General features: G+C 39.2%; 1 protein-coding gene across 1 annotated transcript in view; it reads left to right on the top strand.

Moving 5' to 3' along the window:
- The window catches only part of RADX (RPA1 related single stranded DNA binding protein, X-linked), a 116,227-nt gene extending 102,711 nt beyond the window's left edge, over positions 1-13,516 (top strand). Inside the window, 1 exon segment of the mRNA XM_071212976.1 lies at positions 13,419-13,516. Coding sequence (XP_071069077.1) covers positions 13,419-13,516 — 98 coding nt within the window.
- The last annotated feature ends 9,392 nt before the right edge of the window (positions 13,517-22,908 follow it).

Here is a 22,908-nt window from a genome sequence, read left to right on the forward strand (position 1 = left end):
CTGCGGACCTGTGAACTTTAGAACAAGTTATCTGCTTCCAATATACAATGGAGGGACAGTCATAAAATAAATGTTCCCATTGACATAGGGAGAAATTAGAAGAAAACAGGGGTCATGTGTTTCAAACAGTTCCAGAAACCTGCATATTCCATTAGGATTCAAGGTCTCAGAGTAGCCTATAGAATCATGGTTTCTTCTCCTCAGGGCCTAAAGTAGCACAGCCTTACCCTTTCTCAGGGCTTGCCCAGAAGCCATGTTCTTGGCTCCATCTTTATTAAGCATCTGGGTGGAGGCCAAACTCTAGGCTCTGCCCTCTGAGAACACAGCGGTGATGACCAGACTCTCCTCAATCCCCGAGGCACAGGACCAAGCCCTTCAGAAGAGTGGAGTGGTGTCCAGAACCTAACCAATCCCCAGGGAATGGGCCCTGCCCTCTCTGAAGCCAGGGCTAGCTGCAATCTCCCTGAACGGGGCAGAAGACCTACCCTCTTCAAGTGCTGGGTCATATGCATTCTTCCCATGCACATGGGTAGGTCCACTTTCCTGACCCGAGAAGATGTCTTCATTCAGAGCTCAGTTTCCATCGTTCTGCCTTTGAAGTTGTTTTTCCTTTAGTATATCTCTTTTCTGTCCCTTCCAGTCAAGGTTGGTATAGTTTCATTCATAAACTTCTTGCAAAAAGCTTGTCAGTATTGCATGCAGTTCACAGGAGTCCCAACTGTGAAACAATAGGACTTGCCACAAATCCTTTCTGAATTTCCAATCCTGGCTTGCAAGGAAATGGCTGACTAGTTCTAAGGTAAGTTAAATGATCACATACAGCATTGTACTCTGGGGAATCACTTTCCAGAACTTCAGAATTTTCCATACCATTGATTTATGGCTCCTATGTGCCCAGGAGTTCAGTTTCTCAGCTTATCCCTTTCATCTCACATTCTATTGTTTTATTGTCTTTATTTATTTTTTAATGTTACATTCAATAAATATGAGGTCCCCATATACCCCCCACCCCCCTCACCTCACTTCTTCCCCCATAACCACAACCTCCTCCATCATCATGAGACATTCATTGCATTTGGTGAATACATCTCTGAACACCACTGCACCTCATGGTCAATGGTCCACATCATAGCCCACACTCTCCCATATTCCACCCGGTGGGCCATGGGAGGATATACAATGTCTGGTAACTGTCCCTGCAGCACCACCCAGGACAACTCCCAGTCCCAAAAATGCCCCCACATCACATCTCTTCCTCCCACTCCCTACCCCCAGCAGCCACCATGGCCACTTTCTCCACACCAATACCACATTTTCTTCTATTACTAATCACAATAGTTCATGAATAGAATATCAGTAAGTCCACTCTAATCCACACTCTATGCCTCCATCCTGTGGACCTTAGAATGATTCTGTCCACTCCACATCTATATCAAGAGGGGGCTTAGATTCCACATGAATGCTGGATGCAATTCTCCTGCTTTCAGTTGTAGGCACTCTTGGCTCTCTGGTGTGGTGGTTGACCTTATTCACCTCCATGTTAGACAAGTGGGGTAAGTCTGATAAACCAGAGTGTAGGAGTTGCAAGTCTGTTGAGGCTCAGGGCCTGGCTATTGATGTGGGCTATGTGAGGGAGGCTCTTTGTCTCTTCAGAGATAACCTTAAACTAAATTGTCTGTCCTGACTTGTGGGTGTGGAGTGGTAAGAGGCTGCAGTCCTGCTCTTGGTGACCATGGCAACGACTCCAGTCCCAGGAGGCAATTTAGCAATGCAAACTCTATATACATACCAGTCAGTCCAGGGAAACTCTGATGGTGGTGATGCCGAAACTTAAGGGAACTTGGACTTGACCTCGAATGGGAAATATAATATAGCCTGTGCATAAATTCAAAATCATCTAATTCTATATCCAAGTGTGCCTAGTCTCTAGAAATCCAGTTAAGTGATATGGGCTTTGAATGTTCAGAAAGGATGTAAGACTGAATGTGTATTCAAGGTTGCATCCAGACAGAATGTGGGCAAGATGCTAATTCAAGCTCACCTGAGGTGTGGGCGATATGTTAATTCAAAACCTACCTGGTACTCAGGCAAAGACTTAACTAACAAAGAAAGTAGTTTTCTTTGATAAAAGCACCATTTGACTCCCCACCCTGTATAAAAGGAACTTGAAAATCTTGTTTGGGGCTCTGGTTTGAAACAGAAAGCTCCTGAGTCCCGCCGGGCGTCAATAAAACATTTTTCTTTCTCAAAATCATTCCTGAGTCCTGGCCTTTCTATATGCAAATAATTAAACCTCTCTCAAATTCTACAACACTATCACATGATCAGTCCAGAGATTGAGGTCCCCTGGGTATACATTAAACCACAGCACCAACTACAGTTCCAGTAAAAGTAACAGGAGAGACTTGTGGACAAAGATCACATCTAAGTCCAGCTCCATCACACAGAAACACAAACTCCAAAGTAGGAACAACTGAGATGGCACTGAACTCCATCTGCCATGACCATATTATATTATAAGATGCAAGGAGAATCCAGGTTGAAATTTAGTTTAGTTTGGAAATCTCAGCTAAATATCCAAGCTCATCATTTTCAAAATCTGCCTTCCATGTAACATCAGGGGTCAATTTTGCAAAGTTCTCTGCCAATTTAAAACAAGGGTCCCCTTCCAGTTTGCAATGACACATTCATCATTTCTGCATAAGGCCTCATTAGAAGTACACTTAGTATCCATATGCCTACCAACAGCCACTTTTTAAAAAATATATATCTTTTATTTTTAAAAAAATACTTAGATTAAACAAAATGTTACACACAAAAAAAAATAAGGCATTCTCACATGCCTCAATCCACACACCAACCAACCTTCCCCATATTAACAAATTCTTTCATTAGTTTGGTAATTTCATTGCAATCGATTAACACATTTGGAGCATTGCCACTTAGCATGGATTATAGTTTACCATTGTAGTTTACACTCCCACTCAATTCTGTAGGTTAATGCAAAATATATAATGGCCTATACCTGTCATTGTAATGTCATTCAGGACGATTCCAAATCCTGAAAATGTTCCCATATTACACCTCTTTTTCCCACTCCCTGCCTTCAACACCTCCAGTGAGCACTGTCTCCACATCAATGATATAATTTCTTCCATTCCTAGAGTCACTGGAAGTCTATAATAGAATACCAGTAAGTCCACTCTAGTCCATATTTTATTCCACAGTCCTGAGGATTCTGGAATGGTGAATCCCACTCCACCTCTAATTGAGAGTGGCCTTGATCCCATATGGCTGATAGATGGGACTATCTTGTTTGCAGTTGTAGACTATTTCGGTTCCTTGGTGTATTAGTAAGCCAAAGGGGTGCTGATGTAAAATACAAGAAATCTGCTGGACATTATAAAGGGTATTTATTTGGGGCAGGAGCTTACAATTACCAGGCCATAAAGCATAAGTTACTTCCCTCACCAAAGTCTATTTCCACATGTTGGAGCAAGATGGCTGCTGATGTCTGTGAGGGTTCAGGCTTTCCAGGTTCCTCTGGGATCAGCTACTCTGTTTCCTCCACAAGGTCAGCTGTAGACTATGAGGTGCACTAGGCTTTGCCTCACTGTAGACTATCAGGTGAATGACTCTGTCTCTTTCCCCAGGGCTCCAGCTTGGGACTTCAGCATCAAACTCCAATATCAAAACTCCAATATCAGAAACCCACAACTCTGTCCTTTGCCATGCCTTTTATCTGTGAGTCCCCACCCACCAAGGGGCAGGGACTCAATGCCCTAATGACATGGCCCAATTAAAGCCCTAATCATAACTCAATCAAGCCCAGGTACAGATTAGATTACAAACATAATCCAATATCTATTTTTGGAATTCATAACCATATCAAACTGCTACACTTGGTATGTGTTTGTACACTCTCACCTCCTTGTTAGCTCTCCTGGGTGAGTCCAATGAACTGGAGAGTAGGTGTTGCAACTCCATTGACTCAGGTCCCAGCTGGCATATGAATAACCCAGAGATTCAAGTTTCGTGGATGTACACCTACAAACTCCAGCATGAACTATAGGTTCAAATAGGAGAGACAGATGAGGCATGTGTAGAGAAGTCACAACTGAGTCCAACTCAGTCACACTCGGGAGCACAAACTCCAAAGTAGGGACCACTGTCATGGCACCAAACTCCAGAGTTGTATGCCATGATCATAGGTCCTGGGTGTCTTCAGAGCCCTTGGGAGCCCCACAATTTGGGGAGGTATCTACTTTGGCAGTCTATGAGATCCCTCTGTGATTTGCATAATTGTTACCTCTGGGATGATCTCCTGACTCACTTTGAAGTTTCTTAGCCATATAAACTCATTTGTCTTTACTTTTACCCCTTTTACTCAAAGTCTTTTTCCAGTTGCATTGCTCCTTGGTGCTTGGTAGTAATCCCTCAGTGCCAGGGAGGCTCATCCCAGGGAGTTACGTCCCACACTGGGGGAAGGTAATGCATTTATATGCTGAGTTTGGCTTAGAGAGAGGCCAGATTTGAGTAACAAGGAGGCTCTCAGGAGGTAACTCTTAGGCATTCTAAAGCAGGTTAAGTTGCAATTTCAAGAGCAAATGTTCATAAGCATAATTGTCAATATCAAGGGCCTATCAATGGACCATCCCTCTCCACTAGTCATTGCCCTGCACTTGGGGGATTGTTGCTGTTCCATTAGAGAATGTGGCAGAACTCCCCATGATGGGAATTCAATATTCTTTTAGTTATTGTGTGAATCTCTACCCATTGTGACAATGCCCCCATGAACTTTTGAACATATTTATATACTTTATATGTATTTCGAGGTGAACTTCCTCCCATGTAACCCCCATCACTGCCACCCCACACCAATGATCCATCCCTGTCACAGTTGTAACCCTTTTGTGATCTAAAACTTCTTCAAAAGTGAAACCAAGAATATCACCATTTACAATTAATAGGAAATGAAATAGTAATTATAGGTTTAAACATAAGAAATAAAATACATAATAACTTAGAAAAATTAAAACTAAAATAAAATTTTTAAATTGGGATATTAAAAAATGAACAATATTTTTACATTTATTTAGTTTTGCCTTTCATCACTGTAATATCAGTTGTCCTGTATGAACAGTGACATTTTCTTCCATTTCTCTGCAGTGAGTTACTTTCTTTCATTTGTCTTCAAAGAAATTATAGGTCACAGTAATGTCACAGGTTGGGGGGAACAGATGAACATGGGAGATGGTCAGGTATGTGGTTGAAACTGTAATGTTGAGAAAACTCTGTAGAAAATAAAATAAGGAAGGTTTACTTATTTAAGGTGCTTAATAGGGGGGCATCTGTCACTGGGGCAGGCTTCTAGGGAGTGTGTGAGTGCTCATCTTGTCATAATGTGGTATACCATTGGGTGGAGACTCAAACAATGAGTTGGAAGGTATATCCTCGTCCTTGGGAGGCCTGATGCTCTCAAACATAGAGAAGTGTGTCTCGAGAGAGAACTGGTGGCTCCCAGTGGGGGAGGACAGTCTAGTCTGTCCAGCCCTAAACATTGTTCCAATATCTGTGAATCTGGTCCTTCAAGCAGTGAAGCTTGTTTGTCACTGTGGACCCTGAGGGGAGGGGAAGAGAGGAATAGAATAGATGGAAGCAGAATTAACTGGGGGATAATGGAAGTGTTCCACAAGATCATGCAATGATGGCTATAGGACATGTTAAATTTCACCAAAAATGTACAAAAGTGTATAGTCTAAAATGTAAACCATAATGTAACTAAAAATGTAGAAGTGTACAGTTTATATTTTAGACTAAAATATAAACCGTATGTAAACCAAAATGGAACTGTGTTTGGTAGATTTGTTTCAATATCTGTACATCAGCTGCAGCAAATATAACATGAATATGTAAAAAGATCACTGCTGGAGAAGGGAGAAAAGGGTTTGATGTTGGATATATGGGAGTCCCTATATTGCATAGTCCCTAACAATATAGGGAGCCCCTATATTGTTACTTTACTGTCATCTAAAACTTTTTTGAAGTCAAAATTAAAAGTTAAAAAAAAGGATGTAGACACTGAGGAAGGAATGAAAGAAATTGCCTTTCTACTGTACATACAGGGCAACACCTATTACAGTGATGAAAGGCAAAATGTCCAAAACAAAGTTTTATGATATTTTTTATTTTTAATACCCCAATTTACTTTTTACTTATTTTAGTTTTACTAAATTAGTATGTATTCTATTTCTAATCATTAAACCTATTATTACTATTTCATTTTCCTATTCATTGAATTTGGTAATATATTTGGCTTCATTTTTTAAGAAGTTTTGGACCACAGAAGGGTTCAACATGGCAGGGAAAGAGTGGGGTGTTATTGATGGGGGGACACATGGTTGGGAGGGAGTTCTCCAGGGCATGTATATAGGGTATGTAAAAATGTTCAGATATTAGTTGGGTATTTTCCTAGTAGTTACAGTTACAAACAACCACTGAGGGAGTGCTGGAGTTCCTAGCCAGGGGGGTTCTGTCACATTCTGCAATGGAACAGCAGCAATCTCCCAAGTGCAAGGGTAAAGACCAGTGAAGAAGGATGGTCCAATGATGAGCCCTTGATACTGATGACTATGCCTATGAGCATGTGTACCTGAAATTTCAACTAGTCCTAGAGCTGCAGGGTGCCTAAGAGTTACCTCCTGAGAGCCTCCATGTTGCTCAAATGTGGACACTCTCTAAGCCAAACTCAGCATGTAAATGCATTATCTTCCCCCAGCATGGGACACCACTTCCAGGAATGAGACTCCCTGGTGCTGAAGGTTTACTACCAATTGGTAGCTGGTGATGCAAATAGAAAAAGACTTTGAATAAAAGGGGGAAATGGTGAAGACAAATGATTTTATATGGCTAAAAATCTTCAAGAAAGAGTCTGGAGGTCATCAGAGAGGTCGCACTTACACACGCTTCAGCAATATCCCAGAGATAGCCAAAGTAGATACAACCCCCAGTACTGGTGCTCCTGAGGGCTACAGAGAGACACACAGGTCCTATGGTCATGGCAGATGGCTTGGAGTTCAGTGCCATGTCAGTGGACTCTAACTTGGAATTTGTGTTCCTGAGTGTGATGGTGTTGGACTTAGATGTGAACTTTCTACACATGCCTCTTCAATCACTTTTCCTGAACCTGTGGTTGGCACTGGGATTGGCGTATACTCAGGAGGCTTGAATCTCTGGACTGGCCATGTGCCACCTGGGCCCTGAGCCTCATCTGAGTTGCAACTCCTACTCTCCATTTTGTTAGACTTACCCAGGTCAGTTAACAGAGAGGTGAAGATGGTCAACCACCACACCAGGGAACCAAGAGTGCCTACAACTCCAAGCGGGAGAATCACATCCATCAACCATGTGGGCTCTAAGCCCCCCTCGATATAGAGGCAGAGTGGACATCCCCATCCCAGGATCCACAGGATGGAGGAATAAAATATGGATTAGAGTAGACTCACCGGTATTCTATTCTAGAACATCTGTGACTAACAATGGAAGAAACTGTAGCATTGATGTGGAAAAAGTGGCCACAGTAGTTGCTGAGGGCAGAAAGAGGGAAGAAAAGATATGATATGGGGGCATTTTTGGGACTTGGTTTGTCCTAAATGATATTGCCAGGACAGATGCTGGATATTATATATCCTGCCATAACCCACTCAATGTACTTGGGGAGAGTGTAAACTATTATCTATGTGGTGCAGCAGTGCTCCAAAATATATTCACGAATTGCAATGAATTTGCCACAATGATGAAAGTGTTTGTTGATGTAGAAGGAGTGGTGTTGGGTGGGGGTTGTGGTATATGGGAGCCTCATATTTGTTAATGTAACATTTTTTGTGATCTATGTATCTTCTTTAAAAAGGCAATTAAATTAAAAAATTTAAGTAAAAGTAAATTAATTAATTAATTAATATGCCTACGTTAATATCCAAAATGCTCCAAAATATACTGATCAAATGCCATGAATGTAGCACACTAATGAATGAAGTTGTCGATGTGGGAAGAGTAGGGGGTGTGGGGATTAAGATATATGGGAACCTCTTATATTTTTAAATGTAACATTTTGTGTGATCTTTGTATCTTAAAAAATATAATAAAAATGGAAAAAATAAATTTAATTAAATTTAAGAAAAAAATAAAAAGAACACAAGGAACTCAATAGACCCAACATCCTCCCCCTTTTCCCCCTTCCCGTTTCAACAACCTTTTTATATGTGAATGGTACATTTGCTACAACTGATGTACAAATATTGAAACATGACTGCTAACCATGATCAATGGTTTACAGTATGTCCTACACTCTAGACCATACACTTTTATAAATGAAATTTATATTTTGATGAAATTTAACATTGCCTGTCTCCATCATTGCAAGATCATGCAGATCACTTCCATTGCCCCCTAAATACTCCCTCTTCCATCTACTCTCTTCCTCCTTCCCCTCCCCCTTGGGGCCCACTGCGTCCATCAGGCTGCACTCCTTTAAGGACAAGATTCATAGTTACTTGCAACAACACTTAGGGCTTGACACACTGTTCTGTCCTCACCTATTAGGGACAGTCCATGCTCTCAAGAGACATCCACCCCTCTGAGAACATATCAGGCCTCCCCAGGATGGGAGTCCAACTCCTTCCTGCTCATTATTTTGGTCTTCATCCACTGATACAATACACTATGGAAAAGTTATCAGTTGCACCTTCTCTAGAAGATTGTCCCAGGTGTGCCCTGTCCCAAATATCCCCACATCCAACACCCTAAACCAGTAACACTCCTTGTCATATTGCCAAAAGAGCTTTCCCAACATTGTAGTTTCAACCACATACCTCCCAATCCCCAGTGTTCACCTGCTCCTTCCCCCAACCCTGCACCCAGTTCCATGGACCATCCAACTCACCCTCACCACCCAACCCAATAGTATCACTACACACCTGTCATCCCTTCACTTCCTCCTTATCATAGATTTTGCCCATATGGGTGTTGGCTCACAACCTTCTCCTTTTCTGTTTCCTGTAAAGTTATCTTCCAGACTCTAGCTCTCTGAATCTGCTCGATTTGCTTAATTCATATTAGTGAGGTCATGTAATATTTGTCATTCAATGCCTGGCTTGCTTCACTCAACATAAGGTCCTCAAAATTCATCCTTGTTATGCCATGTGTTAGTACTGTATTCCTTCTCACAGCTAAGTAATATTCCATTGTATATATATACCACATATTGTTTATCCATTCTCTGTTGATGGGCATTTCGGTTGATTCCAACTTTTAGCAATAGTGAATAATGCTGCAATAGACATTGGTGTGCATATATCTGTTCATGTCCTTGCTTTCAGTTCTTCTGGGTATATACCCAAAAGTCTCTTTAAAGCAATCTAGATCTTTTCTATCAAGCATCTCACAATTCTTCCTGCATATACAATAAAAAAAATTCCAAGTAGTGGATGTAGCTCAAGTGGTTGAGCCCGTTTCCCATGTATGAGGGCCCAGGTTCGATCCCCAATACCTCCTCAAAACAAACAAGCAAAAACAAACAAACAAACAAAAAGACCAACTCTCATTGCTAAGTGGATGTAGCAGCACCCCACTTTCCTGGTACCAAAATCTGTTTCAGTTTGCTAAAGGCAGCTAAGGCAATATACCAGAAATGGACTGGCTTTCACAATGGTGATTTATTAGGGTGCAAGCTTACAGTTCTGAGGCCATGAAAATGTCTAAATCAAGGCATCATCAGGTGATGCTTTCTCCCTGAAGACCAGTATATAGAGGCATATGCTGGTCTTTCCCTTCTTTTCCAGGTTTCATTTCTTTAACTTCTGATTTCCTGTCTCCCGGATTTCATTGATTTCAGCTCTTTCCTCTTATGGCTTTCTCTCTCTGTTCCTATGGGTTTCTCTTTGAGCTTCTGTGACCCTTTCTCTCTGTGTATCTTTCCACATTTTTAACACCTTGCATTGGTGTGGTACATTTGTTACAATTTATGAAAGCATAGTTTTATAATGGTGCTATTAAATATAGTGCATGTTTTACTTAGGGATCACTGTTAGTATTGTGAAATTCCATAGATTTTTCTTAAAATTTTTGCTCTAGAAACATATATATGACCTAAATTTCTCCCTTTTAACCACATTCAAAATTTCTCCCTTTTAATCACTTTCAAATGTATAATTCATTCCTGATAATTATATTCATAATGTTGTGTTCCCAGTACCACCAATCCATTGGCAAAACTTTTCCATACCCCAAATAAAAAATGTTGTCCATTTTAAAACTTAACTCCTTATTCCCTACCCCCATCCCATCCCCTGATAACCTATATTCTATATTCTAACTCTATGAGTTAGCTTATTATAATTATTTCATATCAATGAGATCGTACCATATTTGTCCTGCTGTGTCTGACTGATTACACTCAACATGATGTCTTCAGTGTTCATCCATGTAGTGGCATGAATCAAACTTCATTCCTTTTAAGTGTGAATAATATTCCATTTTCTGTATATACTGTGATTTTTTTATCCATTCATCTGCTGGTGGACATTTGGAGAAGTGAAATTGCCAGATCATACAGTGATTTTACGTTTGTCTTTTTAAAAAACCCATCAAAGTGTTTTCCACAGTGGCTGCACCATTTTACATTCCCATCAATAGTGCAGGAGGGTTGATATTTCTCTGCATGCTTGTCAGCACTTGTTATTTTCCAATTTTTAAATAATAGCCAGTTTAGTGGGTGTGAGATGGTTAGCTAGTCTTTTTTTTTTTTTTAATTTTTTAATTTTTTATTGACTTTGTAATAATATTACATTAAAAATATATATGTGAGGTCCCATTCAACCCCACCCCCCCACCCCCCCTCTCCCCCCCCCAACAACACTCGTTCCCATCATCATGACATATCCATTGGATTTGGTAAGTACATCTTTGGGCACCTCTGCACCTCATATACATTGGTTCACATCATGGCCCATACTCTCCTCTATTCCATCAAGTAGGCCCTGTGAGGATTTACAATGTCCGGTGATTACCTCTGAAGCACCATCCAGGGCAGCTCCATGTCCCGAAGACGCCTCCACCTCTCATCTCTTCCTGCCTTTCCCCATACCCTTTGTCCATTATGTCCCCTTTTCCCAATCCAATGCCACCTCTTCTATGTGGACACTGGATTGGTTGTGTCCATTGCACCTTTATGTCAAGAGGAGGCTCAGATTCCACCTGGATGCTGGATGCAATCCTCCCATTTTCAGTTGTAATCACTCTAGGCTCCATGGTGTGGTGGTTGTCCTTCTTCACCTCCATCTTAGCTGAGTGTGGTAAGTCCAATAAATCAGATTGTAGGTGCTGGAGTCTGTTGAGGCTCAGGATCTGGCTATCACATTGTCAGTCCAGAGATTCAAATCCCCTAAATATATCTTAAACCCCAACATTAACTGCACCTCCAGCACATTAGCATGAAAGTCTTATGAAGGGAGATCCCATCTGAGTCCAGATTCATCACACATAAACACCATTTCCAAAGAGGGGCCATCTGCCCTGGTAGTTAACCCCATCGGCCATGACCGTAACTCCCATGGGTCTCTTTAGCCCTCAAAGGAACCAATATCTGGGGGTTGTATCTGCTTTATCTGTCTCTCTGACTCTGCTCAGTTGTGCATGAGGGCAAACCTTCTGCCAGCCTCCAGACTCTTTTTTAGAAACTCGTAGCCATATAAACTCATTTCTCCTTTCCATTTCCCCCTTACTTTAGGTCAAACAGCATTTTAAAGTCATGGTATTTTATGTAGACATGGATATTCTGCTGATCCGCATTGAACCTTCCGTATAAGGTCATTTTCCAGTTGCATCATCAGTTGGTAGTTGATAGTGGTCCCTCGTTGCCAGGGAGGCTCATCCCCGGGTGTCATGTCCCACGCTGGGGGGAAGGCATTGCATTTACATGCTGAGTTTGGCTTCGAGACTGGCCACATTTGAGTAACATGAAGGCTGACAGAAGGAAATTCCCAGGCACAAAGTTGCTCTAGGCCTTGTTCTTATTTTGGGTTTATCAGCTCACAAGCATAGTCATTAGTATCAGGGGCTCACTGTTGAACCCTCACTCCCTCCCGGTCCCCACCACTGTACCTGGGAGACTGTCGCTGCTCCCCTAGGGACCACGACAGAGCACCACTGGCCAGGAACCCAGTACCCCCCCTACTGTGGTTTTTAATTGTTGCCACTATGAGTATATCCAGGTTAGCTAGTCTTTTGATGGAGTTTGCTTAAATACCTGGAACCTAGAAAAGTAAAAATGCATTCTCCAATCTTTGAGTAGGGGTGCTCCTTCAGTGCTTACTTAGCCAGGTCATTTACAACTCTGCCTCAGCCTTCACTTTCTGCTTTCACAAAGCTGAGGGGTCAGGCAGAAGTGAAAGCTCGGGATCTTCTCAGCCTTTTCTGAGAACACATGAAAGTCTGGTTGTGTGTATGGCCTTCTTGATTCCCTGGTACATGCATGAGATTTTAAAAGCCCTCTTCCCCCATCTCTCTTTTCACAACCCTTACTTTCCCCAGCTTTTCAGTTTGTCTGTTTCTCATTCTAACTTTATACCTTTACTCAGGCTGCTCTCGCCAATATGTTCCTTTCTATATGCTTTTGGCAAAAGCCACCCAAGAAATCACCCAGCCCTGGGAATGCTCTGAGTTGGGTAAAACAAAGTGAAGCCCTTGCACTGATCCTTGAGGGATGTTCAAGACCCACAACCACAATTCTTTGAGGATAGGGTCCACATTGCTCCCTCTATCACTAGCAACCTACACCAGGAGTGTGGGCAGTCATCTCGGTGACTGTAGTTAACCTAGGATGTGGGGAGTGGTAAAACCCGACTGCACTCTCGTACCACATGGTAGCAGCGTTTTTCTTCACTAAGCTTTCTCCTGCTTGTTATAACTTTTTTTTTTTTTACTAGATTCCAGCATTCCACAAAAGTTGTTTCTGACAGGTTTTGCCGGCTTGAGGTTTTATGACTTGCAGAATAACAAGAAATTGATAAGTGAATTTCCAAATAAAATATCTATCTTTGTACTTCCTTGTAACGGTTGGTTTTTACTTGAAACCACATAAATGACCTAGAAAGTATGTAGCTTTACTTTGTTCCACTTAAATTATATTAAACTCAGCTTTGAAATACAGTCCATGCCTTTACATTATTGGTGACTCCTGTTACCTTTATCTGCAGAAGTTACTATGACATAATTTTTGTAAATCCATGTGAAGAATTGGAGGGAGGAGGTGAAGGATAGTGTTAGTATTTTTTAAAAAAAGAACATGCATCAGTTTATGTGATACAAAATGCAAGTCAATATTGAACTGTTTGGCAATATCATCTGCTTTTTATTTTTAGGTGATATTGTAAAAGCAGCAGCTGAACTGCATGGAGCACACATCACTGGTATCTTGGATATCTGTAATTTGGATGACAATAAAGTAGAAGTCTTTTGAAGAAAATTTATTGTACACAGAACATTTTTTAAATATATGTAAATGAAATTCTTGCAGGTTATAGAGAGGGTACTACTAAGAAGATATTCATTTTTTGATGGTATTTGCAGTAAATGTTTTTCAGCAAGAATATTACATGAGTGCTAAAGGTAAATGGTTTTATGCTCATCTTGTATTTGATGCTTACATAATTTTGATGCTTACAAAATTAATGTTATATTCACTATTGAAAAGGTCATCAAACACAATTTTTGTGTATTGAGAATTTACCTTACTTTTCTATATGTCCATTACCTGACCTTTTAATGCTATGTTCACAGTCCAATTTGTGAAGTATACTTATCCTAAAGCATCAGCATAAGGCACTCTGATTCACACAAATAACTTTTCGTGGAGATTTACCATCCTTCCAAATTTATTCACATATAATGGAGAAATTTGAAACACCAATTTGAAGATTAATTCTACTAAGGTACTCAATCTGCATTTCTCAGAACCAACGTAGATTTTATCATTTTCAAAAGCCCACATGGATCATTATGGTCCAGTTGCCCCCAGTCTGTAGTTTGGTTAGCTGTAAATGAGCTTTCTGAATTAAATTATGTCCTAAGGTTCTTTCTATTCCCATTGGTGACTTCACATGCTTTGAAATTCTAAATATTTTGACCAGTGTATGATTTTTTTTGTAAGTATATTATTTATGTATTTTTAAAGGTACTCAGACTACATAGAGTTACTCAAAAAAACACCAGGAATTCCCACATGCCCCACTCCCCACACCTCCCACCTTTCCCCACACTAACAACTTCCTTCCTTAGTGTGGTACATTCATTGCTATTGATGAACACATTTTGGAGCATTGCCGCACAGCATGGATTATAGGTCACATCGTAGTTCACACTCTCTTCCACTCCATTCTGCAGGTCATGGCAGGATATATAATGTCCTGCATCTGTCCCTGCATTGTCATTCAGGACAATTCCAAGTCCCCAAAAATGCCCCCACAATACACCTCTTTTTCCCTCTCCCTGCCTTCAGCAACTCCAGTGGCCATTGTCTCCACATCAATGATATAATTTCTTTCATTGCTAGAGTCACAATAATTCTATAGTAAAATACCAGTAAGTCCACTCTAGTCCATATTTTATTCCCCAATCCTGAGGATTCTAGGATGGTGATGCCCGTTCCACCTCTAATTGAGAGGAGGCTTCAATTCCACATGACTGACCTTAAAGCTAGAAGCTGCAGTATATTATTACTGTATTTATTTATAGATTTGGTACTTACAGTTAGTTTAAACAATGAAATTTAAGGTCATTAACTTTTAAGTGCTCATATTGAAAATAGAAAACAGTAACTCAGAGAATTGATTTTATTCTGTTTGTCTATTACATTTCTTTTGAATTTTAAATGGCTATTTCAGTTTTAGGGGTCCCTGTGGTTGACATTTCTGTAATTAGTCGAGATGAGACTAAATTACCATCAAATGAGTTTAAGATTTATTCCGTATTAAGATCTGATTGCAGTTAAGGTCTTAATTGGTAGAATTTCCTTTTAGCCCTATGGTTCTGTGATTTCATATGCCATATATTTATAAATGTGTTGAATAGCACACGAACCTAAAGACAGATGCTGCAGGGTTTTTTTTTCACAAATGCATTGTCTTTTGTTCTTTATAATTTTCTTTATATGTTAGCTAAAATAATGAATCTTTCTCACGTTAAAACTTTGAGTATGTCATTGACAAAGTAAAATGCAATACATTTTTTGGTCTCCTATCTCATTTTTAATGTATTTGGTGTGCTTCAGCATTTATTTTGGCCTACATATACTTGCTAGATGATCCAAGATGAATTTTCCATACAGATTTGAAAACTGTTGTTTATCAAACTGCATCTAGATTTTTGTGTGATTAACTATCACAAATTTTAAAAGGCAATTCAATTTTAGTGCCAAGTAATGTTGAAGAAGAGAAAAATTAACACTTAACAGATAGTTATTGACATAAAACCTTGTGCTAAGATTTCAACACTACACACTTTAATAGGTGTCCTTTCTACTCTCATATTTCATGAGAAAAATGAACCATTTAAATATTTTTAGGGACTTTAAAAATAATTTGCCTGTCAATTCCTTTTATATTCTAGTAATGTTTCCATTCAAATTCATAGTTAACTATTTGTGTGATAAATTCCGGTGAGTTTCACCCTCCCTGAAGTGGCAGATAGTCAGCAGTGGGGACAGCTCAGGCTTCTGATGCAGCTTGCTGGTGCCAGGGTGGGATATAGAGAACTACTCCTCCGAACTCCAGGGATGTGTGGTTTAATCCCAGAACTCTATCTTTGAGCAGCTACTTTAGATCACTAGGAACCATTCTGAAAGTTTAAAGCTAGCACAGCTCTGTTCTTAAATCCTTATGGAATCTTAATTAAAGCCACTTAAATTGCTGGGCCTCAATTTCCTTATTTGCAAAACTTGTGAAATAATTGGCCTATCAAAAGTAAAGTTTCATTTGATCTATTAGTATAGTTATTAGAACATTGAAAATAACTTTTATTTAATTATTTTGCATGTATCATGAAAATATGTTTTTCTATCAGGAACCTTTTAAAATATTAGACCATTATCAATAATAGCAGTTCACTGTAACAAAAGATAAACACTGAAATCTTTTCATCCAAGTTAATTTTATTGTTAGTGTTCTTCCTAATTTCTTACCTGTTCAGAGTTTTACATGTATATAATTAACCTCAAAATAGAGATCTGAGATATTTCTGTTTTCTTTATCAAATGTTATGCACGTTTTCAGTGAAAATCAAGTTTTAAAGAACCCCAGGTCCTCTGATTCTTCACTGAGACAATCACATCTGACTCCTAGTAACTTAAGATCTAGAAGTTGTTCCTAAATTTTTTTCTTAAGCTTTTTATTTTGAAACAATTTCAAACTTAAAGGACTGTTACTAAATAATGCAAAACCCATTCAGAGAACTCCAGCATACCACCCCTTCCCAAGATAACCATATCCACTAATTTTGACATTTTGCCACATTCAGTGTATCATTCCATCTATTTATCTATATATTTATCTATCAATTTTTAAACATTTGAGAGTAGATTATATACATCACGCTCCTTAAAAATGTAATACTTCCATGTACACTCCCTAATAACAAAAATACTCACTTATGTGACCACTTTAAGTCCAGTTATCAAGTTCAAGAACTTTAACATTGTATATTCAATTTTTATAAGTCCCAATAATGTCCTTTTTGGCCTTTATCTCCTATATTATTATGCATTTCATTTATCTTTATTTGTCTCTTTAGTTGCTCTTTTGTAAATTTTGGAAACATGTGTAAAATAAACTTTTCCATTTCAAACATTCACAAGCAACCATTTAGTAGGATTAATCACATTCACAATGTTGTGCTGCCCTCACCACCATCCATTATCAGAACTTCCCCATCACCCCAAAGAGTAATCAGTAGCATTTCTGTACACCAGTAATGAGTAATCTGAGGAGGAAATCAAGTAAAAAAATACCATTAACAATAGTAAATTAAAAAACAAAAAACCTAGGAGTAAATTTAACTAAAGATGTAAAAGAATTATACACAGAAAAACCACACAAGACTGTTAAAGGAAATCAAAGAAGATTTAAATAAATGGAAGAATATTCTCTGTTCATGGATAGGAAGACTAAATATAATTAAGATGTCAATCCTACCCAAACTGATTTACAGATTCAATGCAATCCCAATAAAAATCAGCACAGCATTTTTTAATGAACTAGAAAAACTATGAAATTTATTTGGAAAGGGAAGAGGCCCCAAATGGCCAAAGACATATTGGAAAAGAAAAGTGAAATTGGGAGGAATCACACTACCTGACTTTAAAACATACTACAAAGCTATAATGGTCAAAACAGCATGGTATTAGCAAAAGGACAGATATATTGACCAATGGAACTGAAGAGAGTTCTGGTATAGATCCTCACATATACAGTCATCTGATATTCGACAAGGCCACCAAGCCCATTGGACTGAGAGAGAGAATGGCCTCTTTAACAAATGCTGCTTCAAGAACTGGATATTCATATACAAAAGAATGAGAGAGGAATACTACCTCAAACATTATACAAAAATCAACCCAAGTTGGATCAAAGATCTAAATAAAAGAGCCAAGACCATAAAAACCTTGGAAGACAATATAGGGAAACACCTACACGACCTTGTAATAGAAAACGGATTCATGAACTTCACACCCAAGCATGAGCTACGAAAGGAAAAATAGATAAATGGGACTTCCTCAAAATTAAAGCCTTTTCCACCTCAAAGGAGTTTATCATGAAAGTGAAAAAACAGCCTACCCAATGGGTAAAAATATTTGGTCACTGTATATCTGATAGGAGCTTATTATCCAGCATATAAAAAGAAATCCTAGATCTCAAAAAAAAAAAAAAAGGCAAACAACACATTTAAAAATGGGCAAGAAATTTGAACAGATGCTTCTACAAAAAAGAGATACAAAAGGCTAAAAAACACATGAAAAGATGCTCAACATCACTAGCTATTAGGGAAATGCAAATCAAAACTACAATGAGATACCATCTTACACCCATTACACTGGCTGCTATTAAAAAAAACAGAGGACTGTAAGTGTTGGAAAGGATGTGGAGGAATAGGGACACTTATCCACTGCTGGTGGGAATGTAGTCAGATCCAGGCATTGTGGAGGAGAGTTTGGCATTTCCTCAAAAAACTAGCTATAGATTTGCCATATGAACCAGCAATTCCACAGCTGGGTATATACCCAGAAGAATGAAAACAAGGACACGAATTGATATCCACACACCAATGTTCATAGCGTCATTATTCTCTGTTGCAAAAAGTTGGAATCAACACAAATGCCCATCAACAGATCAATGGATAAACAAAATGTGGTATATACATACAATGGAATACTACTTAGCTGTGAGAAGGAATACAGTACCAACACACAGGATAACACGGATGAATTTTGAGGACTTTACATTGAGCGAAGCAAGCCCAGCATTGAAGGAAAAAGACTACATGATCTCTCTGATATGAATTACGCAAATCAAGCCGTCTCAGAGAGCTAGAGATTGGAAGAAAGGCTTATAGGAAATGTGGGGGAGAGGAAGGTTGTGAGCTGATGCCTCCACGGATGAAATCTATGATGAAGTGGAGGTAAGTAGTTGTGAATTGAAGGGATAAGACTGGAGCATAGGGATACTAATGGGTGGGGATTTGCAGGCTTTAGGGGGGCTAGGGTTTAGAGGATGCCTCAGATGGTCATGGAATTGGGGTGAGGGTTGTGGGGAAGTAGGTGAACATGGGAGATTATCAGGCATGTGGTTGAAATATAATGTTGAGAAAACTCTTTAGAAAATATAATAAGAAAGAGTTACCAGATTAAGGTGTTTGACAGCGGGCATCTGGCACAGGGTGCACCTGGGGCAGGCTTCTACAGAGTGTGTGAGTGCTCATCTTGTCATAGAGTGTTATATCTGTGGGTGGAGATCCATACGATGAGTGGGAAGGTGTTATATCCCCTTCCCAGGGATGCCTGATATTCTCCAACAGAAGAGAGGATGTCTCTCAAGAGCATGCGTAGCTCCGAATAGTGGAGGACAGTCTAGTATGTCAAACTCTCAGCATTTTTGCAAGTATCTGTGAATCTTGTCCTTCAAGCAGTGAAGCTTGGTTATTATTGTGGGCCCAAGTGGAGGGGAAAGAGGAAATAGAGTAGCTGGAAGTGGGGGTAACTGGGGGCAATGGAAGTGTTCTGTAAGATCATGCAACAATGGATAGAGGCTATGTTAAATTTCACCAAAAATTCATAAAAGTATGTAATCTAATATGTAAACCATAATGTAACCAAAAATTTATAAAAGTGTACAGTCTAAAATGTAAGCCATAATGTAACCCATAATGGAATCATGGTTAGTAGCTATGTTTCAATATCTGTACATCAGTTGTAACAAATATAGCATACACATGTAAAAAGATCATTGCTGGGGAAGGGGGAAATGGGTTCGATGTTGGGTATATAGGAGTCCCCTATATTCTATATGAGACTTTACTGTGACCTAAAACTTTTTTGAAGAAAAAAAAAATTTTTTTAAAGGCTGTAGACCCTGCAGAAGAAATGGAAGACATTGCCTTGCCACTGGGCATACAGCACATCACCTATTACAGTGATGAAAGGCAAAGGGTGAAAAAAAAGTTTCAATATATTTTTCATTTTTTAATACCCCAATTTATTTTTTACTTTATTTTAATTTTTCTAAACTATTATGAATTCTATTTCTAATCTTTAAACCTATCATTACTATTTCATTTTCCTAGTAATTGAATTTAAAAATATATTAGGCTTCATTTTTTAAAAATTTTTGGATCACGGAGTGGTTCAACTATGGCAGGGATGAGCATTGGTGTGGGACATCATTGATGGGGGATGCATGGGTGGGAGGGAGTTCAACAGGGCATGGTTATAGGGTTTGTAGGTATGTTCGCATGTTCGTTGGGTATTGTCATAGTGGGTAGATTTACACATGACAGCTGAAGGAGTGGCTGAGCTCCAATCCTGGAGAGCTCTGTTGCATTCCCCTATGGAACAACAACAATCCCCCAAGTGCAAGGACAAAGACCAATGAAGAGGATGGTCCCATGATGGGCCCTTGATACTGATGACTATGCTTATGAGCCTGTGTGCTTGAAATTTCAGCCTACAGCTACAGGGTGCTTAGGAGTTACCTCCTGAGAGCCTCGATGTTGTTCAAATGTGGCCATTGTCTAAGCCAAACTCAGCAAAATAACGAATTACCTTCCCCCCAGTGTGGGACATGATTCCTGGAGATAAGCCTCCCTGGCTGGAGGGATTACTACCAAGCAATGGCTGGTGATGCAACACAAATAGACCTTGAAAAAAAATGAGGAAATGGTAAAGACAGATGAATTTTTATGGCTAAGAGTCTTCAAAATGAGTCAGGAGTTCATCAGAGGGGTCGCGCTTATGCATATCTCAGAGGATCTCAGAGACAACCATGTAGATAAGGCCCCAGGTAGTGGTACTCCTGAGGGCTACAGAGACACCAAAGTCCTATGGTCATGGCATTCACTCTAGAGTTCAGTGCCTTGCCAGTTGGCCATACTTTAGAAATTATACTCCTGAGTGTGATGGAGTTGGACTCATAGTGGCTTCTTTACACATGCTACTTCTGTCACCTTTACTGAACCTGTGGTTGTCGCTGAGGTTGGTGTGTGCTCAGAAGACTTGAATCTCTGAACTGGCCATGTGCCAGCTGGGACCTGAGCCTCAGCAGAATTGCAATACCTACTCTCTGGTACATCGAACTTACCCAGGTCAGCTCACAGGGAGGTGGGGAAGGTCAACCACCACATCAGGGAACTAAGAGAGTCTACAACTGCAAGCAGGAGAACCCCATTATCAGTCATGTAGGATCTAAGCCCCCAATTGATTTAGAGGTGGATTGGACATCACCATCCCAGGGTCCACAGGATGGAGGAATGAAACATGGATTAGAGTGGACTTATTGGTATTCTACTATAGAATTATTGCGGCTCTAGCAATGGAAGAAATTGTATCATTGATGAGGAGACAATTGCCACGGGATTTGCTAAGGGAAGGGAGAGGGAAGAAGTATGATATGGGAGCATTTTGGGGACTTGGGCTTGTCCTAAATGATATTGCAAAGGCAGATGCAGGACATTATATATCCTGCCATAACCCACTGAATGGAATGGGTATGTAAACTATAATCCATGCTGTATAGCAGTACTCCAAAATGTATTCATCAAATACAATGAATGTACCACAATACTGAAAGAAGTTGTTAATGTGAGAGGAATAGGGGCTGTGGGGAGTGGGGGCTGTGGGGTGTAGGGTATATGGGAACCTCTTAGATTTTTTTAATGTAAAATTTTGTGTGATCTATGTATCTTTAAAAAATGAAAGATAAAAAAAGGAAATAGGAAAATTGTATTGGTGGAGATTTATTGTTCCAAGATAAATTTTTCTCCATGCAATTTTTAAAAAATTCAATTTAAAATTATCTTTGTAGGTTATGACTTTCTCTGAAAACCATAAAAATTAAACCTAAAAGCACTTATATATAAGATATAGAATGCTGATTTCCATATAAAGTCATGCACTTCAATCTCCAGAACAATTTAACTTTATATTTTTTAATGTTCTCTTTAAAAGACCAGCACTGCCAAAAAGTGTTATGGAAAAGTTGTCATTTTTAAGACATATAATGATTTACTTGAGCAAAAATATAATGAGAAGATATGAAACTGCATGATAGGATTATTTAACATTATTTGACTTCTAATAGATTTCTCTAACTTCTCACTCATGTGGTTTTAAACTATTTCATGAGAATATTTTCCTTTAGAAGCAATTTAATATCTATCACCAAAAGTTGGAATCAACCCAAATGCCCATCAATGGGTGAATGGATAAATAAAATGTGGTATATACATATAATGGAATGCTACTCAGCTATAAGAAGGAATACAGTACAAACACATGTGATAACATGGATGAGTCTTGAGGACTTTATGTTGAGTGAAGCAAGCCAGGCATTGAAGGACAAATACTACATGACCTCTCTGATATGAAATGAGCAAACCGAGCTGTCTCAGAGAGCTAAAGACTGGAAGATAGGCTTAAAGAATTTGAGGGGGAGAGGAAGGTTGCGAGCTGACGCCTACATGAGTGAAGTCTATGATAAGCTGGAAGAAAAAAAATAACTAGTAGAAGAGGTTAAACCAAAATTCTAGGACTTTACTAATTATGTGCACGTTGAATTCATCACAGATGGCTATCCATCAGCAATTAGCAAACTAATGGTTTTGAAAGTAATACTTCTGTTTTCGGTTCGATCATTTTCTTGTCCAGAGGGTACAGGACTTATTATGAGCTTTAATACATCAAAATGATAGTGCTAATAACCAAATATTTGTGTTTATTCTTAAATAGACCATAAACTAATACACAAGATTTTAAATTTTTCAGTGCAATTCCATAAATAATTATTAAGTGATTACTATGAGTGAGGCACTACCATACCAGGTACAGTGCAGGGATACACTGATGAGAAAATTGAAGCTCTGATATAAAACAAATGTTTGTATTTGTATCATGCTTCTATTGGGATTTATTCAGTGGGTTCCGCTGCTGATTCCCTAAAATCTTCCCCTCTGCTGGGTGATGTTGACTATTGGTTTCCAACTGGAGTGTCTACTCCAAAGCTAATATGTCAGATGCCTAAGAACAGACAAGAAGTAAAGGGAAGAAGCTACTTTATTTTTCTCCATCAGTTTCTCCTATTTTCCTATTTT

The sequence above is a fragment of the Dasypus novemcinctus genome, chromosome X, assembly GCF_030445035.2.
Source record: "Dasypus novemcinctus isolate mDasNov1 chromosome X, mDasNov1.1.hap2, whole genome shotgun sequence".
Classification (NCBI taxonomy): domain Eukaryota; kingdom Metazoa; phylum Chordata; class Mammalia; order Cingulata; family Dasypodidae; genus Dasypus; species Dasypus novemcinctus.